A 16,347-nucleotide genomic window follows, 5' to 3' on the forward strand; every position below is an offset into this window, starting at 1 on the left:
GAAGGGAGTTGTATGCTTATATTAGATGTGAAGGCTGAAGGGAGTTGTATGCTTATATTGGGTTTGGGTTTCTAAATTAATAAATTCTAATATAATAAATCATTAAAAAGAATTAAAATATATATATATATGATGTGGAAAATTGTAGAGCTAACAAAGGCTTCGGTTTTATATTTATATATACATATATATATATATATATATAGAGAGAGAGAGAGAGAGAGAGAGAGAGAGAGAGAGAGAGAGAGAGAGAGAGATTATAAGAATATAAATTAGAATAACTAGTCGCTAACCCGTGCGATGCACGGGATAGTTAAACAAAATTTATACACATTCACTTTTATTGGTACAATCATTTGAAAATAATTCTAACTAATACCCAAATGTAAGAAACACATTGACTTACTATTTAAAGTAGCCTTCTGAAGAATTTACACATATTGTGCAACTGAGCTTTAATTTCTCATCAACAATAAAAACATGGAAATTCAAAACGTGGAAAGAAAATAAAAATTACAACAATTAATTCCATTATCTTTCATGCTATACATTGTAATTGTACGGAATTAAGTCAACTCAATTTAAGTAGTTGTAATAAAATTGGCTTCTACTATTCTCTATTCTATAGAGATATGAACATATTGGATTTCTCAAACAATTACCGGTATTGCAATAAAATGATTTATTATTGAAAATAAGAAACAAAGAAAATCTGTCTATAGTTTAAGAAACACAATATACTAAAATTAAAGAGATAAAATTTTCGAAGGACAAAATATTATAGATAATTTTAGAAACAGATTATATACTTAAAAGGGTTAGTAATTTATAGCACTTACCCTCCACTATTAGTATACAGACACCAAGTGCGGTCGTCGTAACCCTTTGAAAGAACCTTCCCCAATTGGACCCTATCAAAAAAAAAAAAAAAAAAAACACCCAATTAACAAAATTGATCCAAAAGGGTCTAAAAAGCACACAAAATCAATTCAAAAAAAAAAATGAGACAAAGTAATTACTTTCCGCTGCCAATGAAATCGTCTTTTGTATTGCTGTTCCAAACTGCAACACTTATCTCTTTAAGGTCTTCAATTAACGAAAACACAAACTTCTCTTGGAATACTGGAGTATTATGACCATCAATACTCACACACACAAAAAACAAAATCAGCATAACTCACTATAACTCTATAGGAGCCTCAAAAATATAAAGAGAAATTAAAGGGGTTGAATTTGATATTTACGTTTGGAGAGAGAGAGTTTGCAGAAACTGTGGTTTTATATTTCTTAACTTGAGAGAGAGGTAAGGTTGCTAGGGTTTTGAGGTGTTATAATATTTTTATTTTTATTTTTTAAATATTGTGCTGACATGAAAAATTGTGATGCTAACAGAGATTTCGATTTTATATATATATATATATATATATATATATATATATATAGATGATTTGTGTTGCGACCCTATTATTTCCACGAGCTACAACGAGCCTAAGTCCATGAAAAGTCCAAATCATGTGGGCCCATGCGGGTACAAAGCCCAAACTAGCACAACGGCCAATAAGACCAGCAAGAGGAAAAATAGAAGGAACTCCTCAAAAAGGACAACCCTAAATTTGCCATAATATGACCCTACCAATAGCCCATAATGGCCCAAGCCAATAAAATAAAATAAAAAATAAAAACCTAGGAAAACTAGACAAATTCATGCCACTTACAGAGCTCAAAATGGCATAATAGAAAGGGATCCAAGTCCAACAAAGAACTCGGTGGATTCAAGAGTCTACCACAAGCAAGCCACAACACACAATCATATCCAATTCGCAAGGTGAATATGCCTAACTTGGGTGGCCTGACCCAGCAACCCAAGCTTTCAAAGGACTCCGACCCATTACAATCAAAGCTTAAGGAGGTAAAGTCTGGCAAGAACAGAAAGAAGTCAAGTATAAGGGTATTCTGCCGTGGCTTTTGGGTGTTGTGTTTGCAAGGAAACACCGATACATCGATGTTAGATAAGGGTAACAAATGTGGTGCAATTAATGAGTTCCTTGATTACAAACAAAAGTGATCTATCAATACTCTGAGTGTAAATCTTATGTCTCACTTTTTATGCTTCACTCTATACTTCATTAATAAAAACTTGTCACACGTTCACCTAATTAATTAAATACTATCATTATTGACTTATTAATACTACCGTTATTAATTAATAGTAGTATTTAATTAATTAGATGAACACATGGCAAGTTTTTATTGATGGAGTATAAAGTGGAGTAGGAAAAATGGGACAGAAGATTTAGACTCACTATACTATAGCGGTATAACAAACCGTATCGATGCTAAATTCCATCAGGAAATAACGTTAAGATAATGCTTATTGTGCTATATCAAGAGAGCAACTAAACAGAAACACTATCATCAATCCATTCAAACATAATAAAGTAACAATGCAAACAAAAGTAACTACAATAGCTACAATTTTTTTTTTGCTAAAAACTACAATAGCTACAATTAATAATGGAAATGAAAGTACTTGCATGTCATAAACTAAAGATAATAAAAGTAAAGTTAATAAGTGTAATCAATTTGAGGGGATTCTAGCCTTTTACCCCTATTTTTTAAAATATTTGGCAATATTCCCCTGTTTTGAAACTATATAGGTCCGTGCCTCTGTTTTAAAACTCAATTTTTTCAAAATCAAGTTTCAATGAAAAACTCACTTGGTTTAAAATCAAATTATGCCCGATCAAACTTAAAAAAAATAAATAAATAAAAAGCATGGAACTCAAGTTCCATTTAAAACGCCACTATAGGACTTCCTAAACTTGGTATGGGGGCGATCCAAAAAAAAAAAAAAATTGCATGAAAATGCCACTATAGGTCTTCTTGAATGCCGCTATAGGTATGGAACTCAAGTTCCATGCCACTTTTTTTTTTTTTTTTTTTTTAAAGTTTGATCGGCCCATACTCGATTTTCTGCCAATCAAGTTTCAAAATAAGTAAAAATCAATTTGAGAATGCGTCTCTTGCTTGAAATATAAACGACTATTTATACTAGAGACTTCTATATATAATTAACGATAGTTAATTGTAGTTACTTGTACCATTTGGGGCATCATCTTTGATCCTCTAGAACATTTATTCATTGTGTTATCATCTTTTCTATTCATATGCTAACTTCATTTAAATTTGAAAACTACTGTATTTATCACTCTCAATCCTATCACTTTTAAGCGGGGATTGTCACATCATCAATCACGTGTTAATCATACTATTTCACGAACACTTTGTCATCTGTAACTTTTCACATATGTCTCATCCCTTCTATGCCATTTGTAATTTATTTGTGAAATTTTCAAAAACTCACATTTCCTTTAAAGATACTGATATTGCTCGTTTTAAACATAATTACCATTTGTTCGTCAAACTTTGAAAATATGTACATATATATGGATTAAGGTACAAATATGCCGCTTCATATTTGCAGACCCTATAATGAAGAATTAGGAATACTTCTTCAAACTGAATCAGCAGGCTCGCAAACAGGGAGGTCTTTCTCAAGATTAGGTGGGATCCGAAGAATAGGGTTGCTCTCAAAGAAATTGACGGGCTTTAGATCAAAGCTTGATGAAACTGTTGGCATTATAGGGAAATCCTCTTGACATGGTATATGATGGAAGCCTAGCGTGTACCATAGCACAATGTCCTTATTTTCAATTGGTCTATCCCTGCAAAATTCAACCCAATAATAAGAATATTTTAGCTAACTGAAATATTGAATTGTCAAGCTGAATTCAGAAAAACAATGTACTATAGCATCAACATTTTCAAGTTACATGAAATTCAAAGCACGCTACATTTGCCATTGAATTGTAATCGAAGAATGTCATATCATACAGCAAGAAGTCAATGAAAAAGGCGTGTGACTTTTTTTTTTCGAGGTGAAGTTAAAACATCAAACCGAAATCTAGACCACCACAACCAATAATTATTCCATGCATTGATATATGTTTATCCTCTCTTTTTAAATTTTATGGTTCCACAACCGTGTCGAATCGAAGAGCGATAATACGTATGTTCAATATATGAGATACTTTTTTCACCCCCAATGATGCAATCGCATGACTTTTCCAATGTATGAAATACTTACTACACCACAAGAAGAAGGCAATCACGTGACCTTTTTGCTCTTTGATTCATTTCAAAACCTATACTTGTTACAAACTAAACTAAGTTCTGGGAGTTTAAATTTTTTCAAAGAAACATACCTTTCGGACCATGTTGCAAGAGTGTCTTCTCCTTGGCTCTGGTAAACAAACAAGCCGCCTGCCCATTGCTCACTCTGGTTATAGGGAGTGACCCATATTTGGTTGTTTGTAAAGGCACCACGCTTCTGGGGAGGGTCATCAAGATCAAGCATACTAGCAGCTGTGCCACCAGGAACCACCTTATACCCAACCGGGTTCCCGACCCGTGTCTTCTTCGACGGGTTAATCACGTGGAACTCGGACGGGTCATAGAGTTTAAGCTTAATTTGTGCATCCTTCTCTGTCTTAGCCACATTTCTTATGGCTTTCAAGTAGCTCCTCCTAGGTGACTCACCGGGTGAGGTCTGCTGCTTCTTAATGTTTACATTAACAAAGGAATTATCTGAGCCATCGATGTCCATATCTAGATAGAATGTGATGTAGTGGTCATGGATAACACCTATAACATTTTCGGACAAAAGGGTACCGTATAGATTTTCTTGGTTGGGAATCTGGTTTATGTTGTCGTAGGTGGTACCTTTCACCATCAAAATACCGCTAAGTCCAACCTGTGAACAGTAATTGTGATAAGCTCTGAGCTCACAAACTATATAGTGACAGAAAAAGTGGAAAATTTACAACCTCAAAACCATCCACTTGCTAATAAAACAGGAAGATATGATTAGGATTTTTCTCTGTTGAAAAAAACAAAAGAAAAGAAAAGGAAAAAGATTCATGGAAAGTATCACAAAGGAATCGAAGATAATAATAGTAAATTAGCTGTGTATACACATAAAGGAAGTCGATGCAAACAATTGATTCAAGAAAGATTCGAATCATTCCAGATGTAATATTCTTTTATACTCTTCTTTTACACTAAGATTATTTAAACTAATAATTAATCACTAACCTTAATTCTGATTAGCCCATCAGTTTGGAACTCCCAATCAACAATATAATCATAGTTAGCGACCGATGCTGCCATTCTAACCACCAACGTCACCTTTGGCCTTGCTTCTCTAATCTGCCAAAAGAAATTAAGCAAAACAAAACAAAACAAAGTTGAGATGACCATTAGTGTGACAACAATATACCAAAAAATGATTATTATTCAATGGCTCATATATTTTTCAACCAAATAGACTTGTTTTTAACCAATTCGCCACCAATAAATCTGATAATATAAAAAATTACACAATTTATTTTCTTAATTACCGGTATTACATATTATATAATTGATGCCCAATCAAAATTATGTCAATAATTTTTACATGCATGTGAGTATGTTAAAAAATCCTTACCTCCATGCCAGTGATGGGACTCTCTGAGTGACGCCATCCAATATCACCCGCATATTTCTCGAACACACAAATCATGTTTGATCGGACGTACGGTGTTCCATCAGCAGCCACAAACACACCGTCCATATAATACGCGTTCCGCGGACAATCATTAAGCGGGTCAAGTGCCATGGCTTGCAACCCGAACCCGTATTCGCCAGCATCCATATACGTTTTAAAGTACCATGCATCGGTGGGGTCCATGTAAGGCACAAACAACTCAGATGTGAAACCTTTGTACATCACATTTCTGAGCTCCCCTGTATCCGGGTCTCGGACCTTGGCCCGAGAAACTATCGCACCGGCTCTTGCATCGGGTTTCAGGTGAAATTCCCAGTTTGCCCATTTCACCAAGTGCTCATCTTCAATAGTAAAACTCGGACCCTTGGGTTGCTCAATGGATATCGGGTTGAATAAGTTTATTACTTGATGGAGCTCCTGAGCTGAGTAACGGTAATCTGTGTTTGCCGATTTTGGAATCGGTATGTTCTTGCCTTTGTCTGAAATCTCCACCACTTGTTTCGTGTCTAAGTCAACGAGCACAGTCAACCCTTCGATTGGTCTCATGTAAAAGTTTGCAGTGCCCTTCCTGGAATAGCACTGTACTTTAATCAACCTCCTGGTTTCCTCGGACTCGCCGTACCAGCCGGTCGAAATCGGCAAACAGGCGAGGTCCGTTAGATCAACCCCACGCTGGATGATCGTGCGGTTGAAGTCCGCGTTAGCGAGTGGTGCCAGCGTGGCAGTGGTCATGTCCTCGATCGTCATCGTGGGGTAACCGGAGTGAGAGCTGGTTTCGTGAACGGTGACTTCGCGGGTGCCGAGGTGGACAGTTAACACGTGTGACTTGCCGTCCACACGTGCGACCACGGTGGCCTTTCTGGGTAACAAGGGGTCGCCTTTTTTCCACTTCAGGACAAGGGATTTCTCGGGCTCTTCCAGTTCGATGGAGTGGAGCGCGTAGCTTGACGACTTGAAGAGCGCGTGGGAGGCGAGGATGGAGCGGAGTTCGTTGAGTTCTTGGATGGTCAGGGGGTCTAGAGGGTGGTGAGGTTTGTCAGAGGCGTGGTTGTGGCGGCGCGTGGGTTTCGGTGACTTTTTGAGGAGGTTGGGTTGTTTGGGTTGGAAGCGGTTCTTGGAGGTGCACCATGGTGAGTTGGTGGTGCAGTCGAGAAGCTCAGTCGGGTTGGGTGGTGTAGAGGGTAGGTGAACCCAGGTGAAGATAAGGACAAGAGCGATACTGAGAAAAAGAGCCAGAAAGCGGAGGAGGTTTCTAGCTTCCATGGCCTATCTCTCTCTATCTCTCTGTGAATACGTGAAATGAAGGGTCTCCAGAGTCCAGACTGATCCGACTGGCTATGTAAGTGAGGGTGTGAAGGACGAGCTTAAAGAGTATCTAATGGGGCGCGTGTGGTGGTGTTTGGGTTTGTACCCAATTTGTTTTATTTAAGAACAAAATCAAAATGTGGCCATCGTATTAGTATATAGCAGACGTCAGACCATTTAAGAGCATTCCCATTGAGACTGCCAAATGCTATATGTCAGATGATTTAGCATTAAAATTTAAAAGAATCCGATTAATAATATGTCATCTATTTTTGAAAATAAAATTGTCAATACCTTTTTAATTTTTCAGAAAAGTTTTTCTAAAAAAAAAATTTACTGCATCCTCAATTTGCAAAATTCAATTTAAAAACCATCCAATATTTAAACTTGCAAAATCTTACTATTGTAAAAAAAATTTATAATTATGCTACCGTACTATCCTAAAAGGTAGGATGTAAACCAAAATATATTATTTAAATCATTTTCTCTCTCTTATCAGTTCTTTTTCTTTCAACTCCTCTCTCTTTCTATCTCTCACAGTCACAGAGCTCATCTCCCTTCTCTCCGTTGAGCCTTTCTCTCCCCGTGCCTCTCATTGCCTGAATTATGTTAAGTGCTCAGGAACTATTTCAAATAGTACTTCTAAAAATCAGGTTGTTTAGTTTAAAGCTGGCAAAATAAGTTAGTTTATACTTTCATCTGCAAACAGCACCCAAAAATAAAGAACATGTATCCCTTAACATCATTATTCATTACCGAACTAACTATTTGAATCACAAACAACATGACATAAGGAATTTCATCCTCCCTGAAAGTACTATATTCTTCCAAGAATAGCGTCTATGTTCCAACCATTTTCCTTCTGTGACTACCTCTACAAAATTGGCGGTAACAGTAAGAAAATGAAGGGAACAACAATGGCCATTTGTCCCTGTTTGGTTTTGTTCTCAGGAAATAAAACTGAGAAATGCGCTCACAAAAATACGCTTTTATCTTTGGTTAAGTAATAAAAAATTTACTGAATTGAGAAGGTGAGTATAGATCGATGGTTTCTTTCTGGGTTCGGAGTTGGCTTCTTTCTGGATTCGGAAGAGAGACTGAGGGAAAAGACAGAGGAGAGGGAGGAGAGGAAGAGAGAGAAAAAGGTTGTAAAATTAATATTTTAATAAATAGATGATGTAAATAAGAAATAGGATGTTAGGTATATTGTAAAACTATATGGTATAATTGATAAAGTAATATTTTGAGAGGGTAAAATAGAATATGATAGGAATCAAGATGGTGAATGTCTAGAAATGGAGGCAAAATTTTATTTTCCTACTCATAAAAATGAATTGAGATGAGGTACAAAGGTTTAAAGTTGCAAAGAATAACTTTTAACTCTCCGCCGTTGAATAAAAAATTAAAAAAATAAAAGAAAAAAAAATAAGATTAGTAAAAAAATATTGTAAAGGAGAAAGAGGAGAGTTAAATATTGCATAGGGCAATTACATATTTGCATATAGCAATTACATATACAATTACACCTAATCTTAATCTCAAAAAGAGTTACGGACGCTCTAATATAAGTGCTACCTAACACTGTTTTTTAAAGAAAAAATTAATAATTTGGTACGAACGAAAAGTTGTAATTACCAAAATATAAAATAAAAATAAAAATCTACCTACACTATCTTTTTCTCATAAATTTATTCACAACTTTTTTGATGTTCCTGTAATATTATATAGCTAACAGTACTCTTTTATAAGTGGTATGTAACACTATTTAAAAAAAATAAACAATTAATAAATTGGTCTTTAAATTATTGGATTAATTTTAGTGTAGTTCAATATCTAATAACTTTGTGATATAATATCAACTGAAATCCTTTTTATTCATAAGAAAGAAAAATTTTTAAGAATAACTAGACAAAGTCATGCCATCATTGCCATGAATAAGAGAGCTCAACATGGCAAAATATAAAATTGGAGCACAACAAAGGATAGCTATAGTGTCACACCAATATCCCAATACATGATTATCATCCAATGGCTCATATATTTTTCATCCAAATGTCTTTGTTTTTAACCAATTCTACATCAATAAATCTGATAATATAAAATTTTTTAAAAAAAAAAAATCACTATTTTTTTCTTAATTACTGGTATTACATATTTATATAATTGATGTAAAATCAAAATTATGTCAAAAATTTTACATGTGAATATGTTGTTAGTTGTTACCCTCACCGCAACTTATCACCTATACAACATCAATAACAATGTTTTAGTCTCAAATTTTTGTAAGATCATGTAGAATTTTTGTCCATAGCTGTAATTAAAATACATCACAAAATGTATATATAAACTGTAAAAAATATATATCAAAAGAAAATAATTTACCTCCATACCAGTGATTGGATACAAATCTGAGTGACGCCATCCAATATCACCTACATATCTCTCAACCACACAAATCATGCCTTAGCTTTGGCAGCGTATGCGCGGACATGCCATGTAAGATTAAAAATAACTAATAAGAGTAATTTTAAGAAACAAAAATGATATATTAGTCAAATCTAGGGGGGTATTATTTAAATTCATACATAAAAGTTTTATATTTTTACAAAAAGAAAGAAGAACAATTTTTGGAAAGTGAAGCCGAAGAGGGGGGGGGGGGGCATCTCCCTTGACTTGAACCCCAACATTTTCATAAATATTAGGATTGAAATATTCCATTAAGAAAAAAAAAACTGTAAAATGAAAAAGTTAGTGTAAGGACTAGATTTTAATCCTCAGCCCACTAGAAATGGATGATGGATTAACGAACCCAAAACAATATATTTGTTAGAGAGTGGATTTTACGGGTAAGACTTAGCAAATCATATATGGACCACAATAGATTGGATTCGTGCTAGGAAGATAAGAAAACACAGTTTGAAGGGAATAACACTCCTCAGTCAAGTCTGAGGACGAAATGTTTTTATATTCACTCAAGTTTATCTAAGTACAAGATGTTCTCTCTCAGTTTTGTTTGTTTTTCCAGTGATTCCATACCCCATTTCTCACAGGGGTCTTTTCTTTATATAGTCCTATTCCTTTTCAATCCCAGCCTTCCACCTGTTGATTGTATAAGTAATCTTCTGGATGCTTGTCTCATCTCAGCCCTCCTAGAACCTTTGTGTGTAGCTGTAAGGCTCAATATCACTGTTCAGACATTATTTCCACATAAATGTGGTCAGTTGATTAGGTGCAAAACATTTAATGTGGTGATAGCAGCCTTCTTCTCATATATTTCCCGGTTCACTGTGGATTCTTTTAACTGAAACTTATCCTTGGAAGTATGGTACCCTCCTGCGTGGTATTCTCTAGGCGACTAAGCTCCAATCCCCCACAACACTTCCCGAGGAAGTTTGGATCCTCAGGAAACAACCTTTGTTCGTCATTAGTTGCCCTTGTCCTCGTCCCATTGCTCCACAAGCTTATCTTACTATTCGACCCTCCTCGGGTATGGCCCATGGCCCAATACTATTACTTGGCTCATTTATCCCCACAATTAGGTTAAAATATAGTGAACACCAAAAACAAATGTTATCCTTAACCATTAAAAAAAATTTCATAGCAAAAAAATAAAAAATTCATCCATCATTTTTTTAAATATTCCAATTTATTTTCTTTTATATATATATATATATATATGTATGTATGTATGTATATCATTTTAAGTTTTATCTTATTTATTTTAATGGAATGTTGAGGAGGTCATTTCAATAAAGCATAAATTTGGTTCTGTTGAAAACATGGTGTGTTCTATTTTCATTTCCTTCTTTTTTTTTTCTTTTTTTTTTTTTTTTTTTTGTAGATCTCACCGATAGAAAACTTTTTTGGATTTTTTTTTTTTGGTTGTCTCATTTTCATTTTCAATTCTCAAAAAATGTGAGAATGAAAACATAATATGAAAACAACTTTTGGCATTTTCATTTTCAACAAAATGAGTTCAATGACATTTTTGAAAAAGATCGAACTGAAAATTGTGAAAAAAGATTATGAGCATATTAGTGAAAAAAATAGTTTTTTTTTATATGTAAGAATCAAGTGCCAAATAGGGTACCAAGAATTTTTGTTCTAAGATTCAGAAAATGGATACGAAAAATAGAAATAAAAACAAAATATGAGTTCTTGGAGGAATTGATAAACAAGGTCATATTTCAAATCCCCCAACCCCCAATTATTGAATTATTAAAAAAAATCATAATTTCTTTTCACATATTTCAAAATTTTCCACAATTACTTTGATTGTTATCTTAAGATTCAAGTTGTCTGAATTCTCTTAACCAATACAAAAAAGATAAAACTAGCTAAGTGCATAAATCAACAATTATGAGAAAAATATCTTATGAATGAAAATCTTAAATAAAATGATGCATAACATAGATAGTTATTCTATAAAAATTAAAATTAAAAAAAGAAAAAAAAAAAAAGAAGGTGGCTATTAGATTTATACGTAGGAAATGCCACATGAGTGACACTTTACAATAAAATTGTAGTACATTAATACTTTCAAAATTACTCTTTGTTGAGCTTGGAGAGGTGATGGCCCAAATATTCGAATCTCGAGTTTGGTCAAGGTGGAATCACCCATTTACGGACCCACCGCTGATATATGCTTCAAGGAATTAGGTACAAGTCCAATAAGATCAGTATAGCCGTATAGGGACAATAAAGATGACCAAAAAAACTACTAATAATTAAATCAGTTCCAGTCTGTACAAGCACTTCAGTCTTTAATATTATTGTATTATTATTATTATTATTATTATTATTATAATATTTTGATACAACATAAAATTTCTATTTTAATATAATTTAAGTATATATATATATATATGTGTGTGTGTGTGTGTGAAACTCCGTCCTAAATACTTGAATCTGACCCTTATCTCTCACACTCCACAAGATTGGTATAGCCGTATAGGGATAATAAAGATGACAAAAAAAAAATACTAATAATTAAATCAGTTCCAATATGTACAAGCACTTCAGTCTTCAATATTATTATTATTATTATTATTATTTTGATATAATATAGAATTTCTACTCTAACCTAATCTAAGTGTATATGTGTGTGAAACTCATTCTTGAATACTTGAATCTGACCCTTGCCCCCACCTCCACAAGCATTTATACTTGTACAGTGACCACCGCACCAAGGGTGCACGATTGTATTATCATATTTTTTTAGATAGTTTTAATCTATGACGTTCGCTCTTAATAATAGTATTTTATCATCCAATTAAAACATCAACCGATTTTTAGTATTATTATACGATTTTTCAAAGCAATGTTACCAATTATGTACAAGTAATTATTCAAAAAATGGGAAAGAAAGAAAGAAAAAGTTTGGATTGCTGCTCATTGCACATCTTCTCCATCTATGATAACGATACAGTACAAGTTTTGTTTCTTACTCTCTTTTTATTTTTCACATTTTTCAATTACTTTTTACTTTGATTTATCATTTCAATCTCATCTTTCACCCCCACCAAAAAGAATCTTTTTTTTTTTTGTCTTACCCAACTTGTTTTATTTATAAGAACAAAATGAAAATGTGACCATATATCGCACTATATAGCAGACGTCAGACCATTAAAGAGGTAAACGATACACAGACAGACAATCTTTTCTGATTTTTTTTTTTTTAATCTGAAAAAACAAAGGGCAGCGTCAGACTTCACTGGGAGGACAATATTTTATTTTTCCTATTCCTAAAGTGTCATTGATACTCGTATAAGTGGTATCTGACACTATTTTGTAAAAGAAAATAATAATAGTAATAATAATTTGATAAAGAATCTCGAGTGGGAGGACGAAAAGTTGTAATTACCCAATTATAAAAAATAAAAAATAAATAAATAAATAAAAATCTACATACATACACTAACTATTGTAACCTTCCTTGAGGAGGATGCTAGTGGGATGTACCGCTCCAGGCTTTGCTCTGTGAGCTCTGTCTCTTAGTCTTTTGTAATGCCTCTGTTTGCCAAAAAAAAAATACACCAACTATTTTCGTAATTTTATTCACAATTTTTTTAATGTTCCTGTAATCTTATATTATATAGCTAACACTCTTTTATTTATAAGTAGTATCTAACACTAATTTTTTTCAAAAAGCAAAAAAAAAATAATAATAATAATAATAATAATTAATTAATTAATTAATAATTCAGTCTTTTAAATTATTGGATTAGTTTTAGTTTAGTTTAATATCTAATAACTTTGTGGGATGATATCAACTAAAATCTTTATTTAAAAAAAAAAGAAATAAATCTTTTAAGAATAAGTCTGCATGCTCAATTTCTCTTCAAAAAAAAAAAAAATTCACAATTCTTTAATTTCCTTTAATAATTTTTTCTATGCATAATGTCTATATATTCCTAACTTGGGTACAAGAATTCAAAGTAGAAAGGACGAGATGCATGGTAAGAACTAAGAAACCCATTCTAGTTATAAAAAGCAACCCAATGAATCAAATTGTGGACCAAAAAGTTTACATATATGAGGAAAAAAAATCTCTATATACAGGGTTGAGTTTAAGTTATACCTAGTGTAATATATATATATATATATATATATATTAATAGGTAAAATTTAAAAAAAAATCCAATTAGATTTTACAATTGAAATCCAATTTTGCCTCATGTGTTCTAAATTATTTATTTTTAGAGAGTTTTATTTTTTAATTTTGGAGTCAAATGTGGGATCACATCATAAATATTCATCCAAGTAAGTTATTAAGTACAAAAACAAAAAAGTTTAGAATTAATGAACTGTTAAAAAGGGGGGGTTCACAATATCAAAAATTAAGAATTAATATAAAAAAAATTAAAAAATATGAACAATTTACATTTTTACCTAATAATATTCTTACAAGATTTTTTTAAATAGTTAACAAAATATAAGAAAAACTATATATCAATAGTATTTAAATTATATATATATATATAAAATAATTATACTATGTATCTTAATGTGTTTATATATATATATATATATATATATATAAAAGAATTATACTATGTATCTTAATGTGTTTCTTTTAAGTATATCCATACATATGCATGATGTTACAAGCTAGTTTTAAATAATGTTATACTACTAAATATTTTTTTAATTGGATGTGAATTTTGACAAATTCATCGTTAGATTACATTATATTCATATATTCTCCATGCTTTCAAAATTTCAAGGTAATCAAAGATTGATAGTTATGTCATCAATTAATTGTTTAAATTTAAGCTTTTGTAATTTAAAATAATGCATAAAAGATGAGTGTATGAATTAAATGGTAAATAACATCCAACTAACATGAAAATTGGAATGAATGTTAAGAACATATAGAACATGTAATTCAACAGTGGAATTTTCAATATATATATATATATATATGGTATGTATATGAGTTGGTTTCAAGTTACACCTAGTGTAACTCTAAGTGATATTATAACACCCAATAACTTATTATAGAATTCATATTTTAAAAATCTAACCGTTGAATTATATGTTCTATATATTCTTAACATTCGTGCCAATTTTCAATTTAATTAGATGTTATTTACTATTTAATCTATAAACTCATATTTTATGTTGGGAAATTTAGACCCCGGTTGATAGAATTAACAAGTTTTAAATCCAAGTTGTTCATTAGATTTATTATCAATAAAACTTATTAAATCAAACAAACATCAATATCATATCAAAATCACGCAGCGGAAAAAAATAAATAAGACAAGATATGATGACCCAGGAAAACCAATGAAACAAACTAGTTTCACAGTAAAAAACCTGAGGGGGAAACCTTCCCGAAAAGCAATCCACTATAGAAAAGAGAAGTTTCAGGTCTAGTACAAAACCTTTGTCCCTAGACTCTACAATCCCCGTAGATGAACTCACAGCAGAAACCTTCTACCGCTTCAGAACCTCTGAACTCTTCAATATATGAACGCCACCCTTTGATGCACGAATCCTAGTATGTGACTAACCAATTGCGCGGATCCCAGTACGCAACTTAATCACCAACTAGAAGAAGATTGTTGGCTGCAAAGTTCTTCATTTCATCAACAATGAAGATCAAGCAGTACTTGATTACAAAACCTTAAGGCGCAAAGACGCAGTAGCTTTTTTCAGAGAGAATAAGGCTTCGGTTACCTTTTGCATATATTCTCCTTGTATTTTCTTATGTGACGACCTCTAAAATAAGCCTTATATAGGTCTAGGGTTGTGAGAAAAGAAACCCTACACAAATATAAAAACTTGGACCGAAAATTAGATCTGAAAATCTGAACTCCTGTAACCTCGATCGATCAGGAGGTGTCGAGGAGGTGTCCAGCTTTAAACTTTGATAGATACAGCTATCTAGAAGCTGTCGAGAAGCTGTCGAGGAGACAGGAGCTTTTTCGATCAATCCACCAACTATCGAGAGGTGTTGAGCTATCTGTCCACAGCTATCGAGAGGTGTCGAGCTATCTGTCCGCAGGTGTCGAGCTATCTGTCCAGCTTTAATGAACAACTTTTCTTCACTTGTTTCCCGGTCCAATCTTCATGGCTTTAATACAAGACTTGAACAACATGTTTTTTGAAGTATTAAACACATCTTAGATCTACCCAATTATAAGTAAAGTGCATTTTGTCAAAGGATAAGCCAGTTACATAAAGTAGTGACATATGTTCCTAACAAGTGAAACACATATGTCCTAACATTTTATGCATTATTTTAAAATACAAAAATTGAATTTAAACAATTGATTAATGATATGGCTATATTTAGTAGTATAACATTACTTAACATTAAATGTAACTTGAACCTAACCTCTCTCTCTCTCTCTCTCTCTCTCTCTCTCTCTCTCTCTCTCTCTCTCTCTCTCTCTCTCTCTCTCTCTCTCTCTATATATATATATATATATAAGAGATACTCATGTGTTATGTGGGTTATAAACTAGTAATATACTAAAAGTCTAAAAGCATAACTTCTCCACTATTAAAATCTAAAAAATCTTCTCCACTTAGGCTTGAATTTTTTTATGGATTTATATTTTTGTTAGATCATTGCATTATGTATGGTGCATGATTGTTATCGGAATGACCCTTTGGATGTACGAGTTTACGACTACCAAGGAATCTAGGACAAACATGGACAAAGCTTTTTTTTTTTGAGAAAGAAACTGATGGATTTTATTAATAAAATTCAACTACATCCAATTGTAAAATCGAACCAATATGAGATGGGACATCTTCCATCCATACTTGAAAATCTGGTATGCATAATGCATTTTTAGCCAGACTATGAGCAACCCCATTGTCGTTTCTCTTAATGTGAGAATACAACAATCCTTCTCTACGAACATGTGAAAACCTAATACAATGAAATAAACTTGCAAAACATTTAACATCACGGCTAAGTA

General features: G+C 32.7%; 1 protein-coding gene across 1 annotated transcript; it reads right to left on the reverse strand.

The window, feature by feature from the left end:
* Positions 1-3,349: 3,349 nt before the first annotated feature.
* On the reverse strand, positions 3,350-15,781 carry LOC115971212 (primary amine oxidase-like). The gene is made up of 5 exons (XM_031090978.1): positions 15,756-15,781; positions 5,546-6,881; positions 5,155-5,268; positions 4,266-4,813; positions 3,350-3,725 (listed from the first exon to the last, which is right to left on the reverse strand). Exons 2-5 carry the CDS (start codon positions 6,866-6,868, stop codon positions 3,515-3,517), a joined length of 2,196 nt encoding a protein of 731 aa, XP_030946838.1. The 5' UTR covers positions 6,869-6,881; positions 15,756-15,781; the 3' UTR covers positions 3,350-3,514.
* Between the last annotated feature and the right edge of the window lie 566 nt (positions 15,782-16,347).

The sequence above is a fragment of the Quercus lobata genome, chromosome 12, assembly GCF_001633185.2.
Source record: "Quercus lobata isolate SW786 chromosome 12, ValleyOak3.0 Primary Assembly, whole genome shotgun sequence".
In the NCBI taxonomy this organism is placed as follows: Eukaryota; Viridiplantae; Streptophyta; class Magnoliopsida; order Fagales; family Fagaceae; genus Quercus; species Quercus lobata.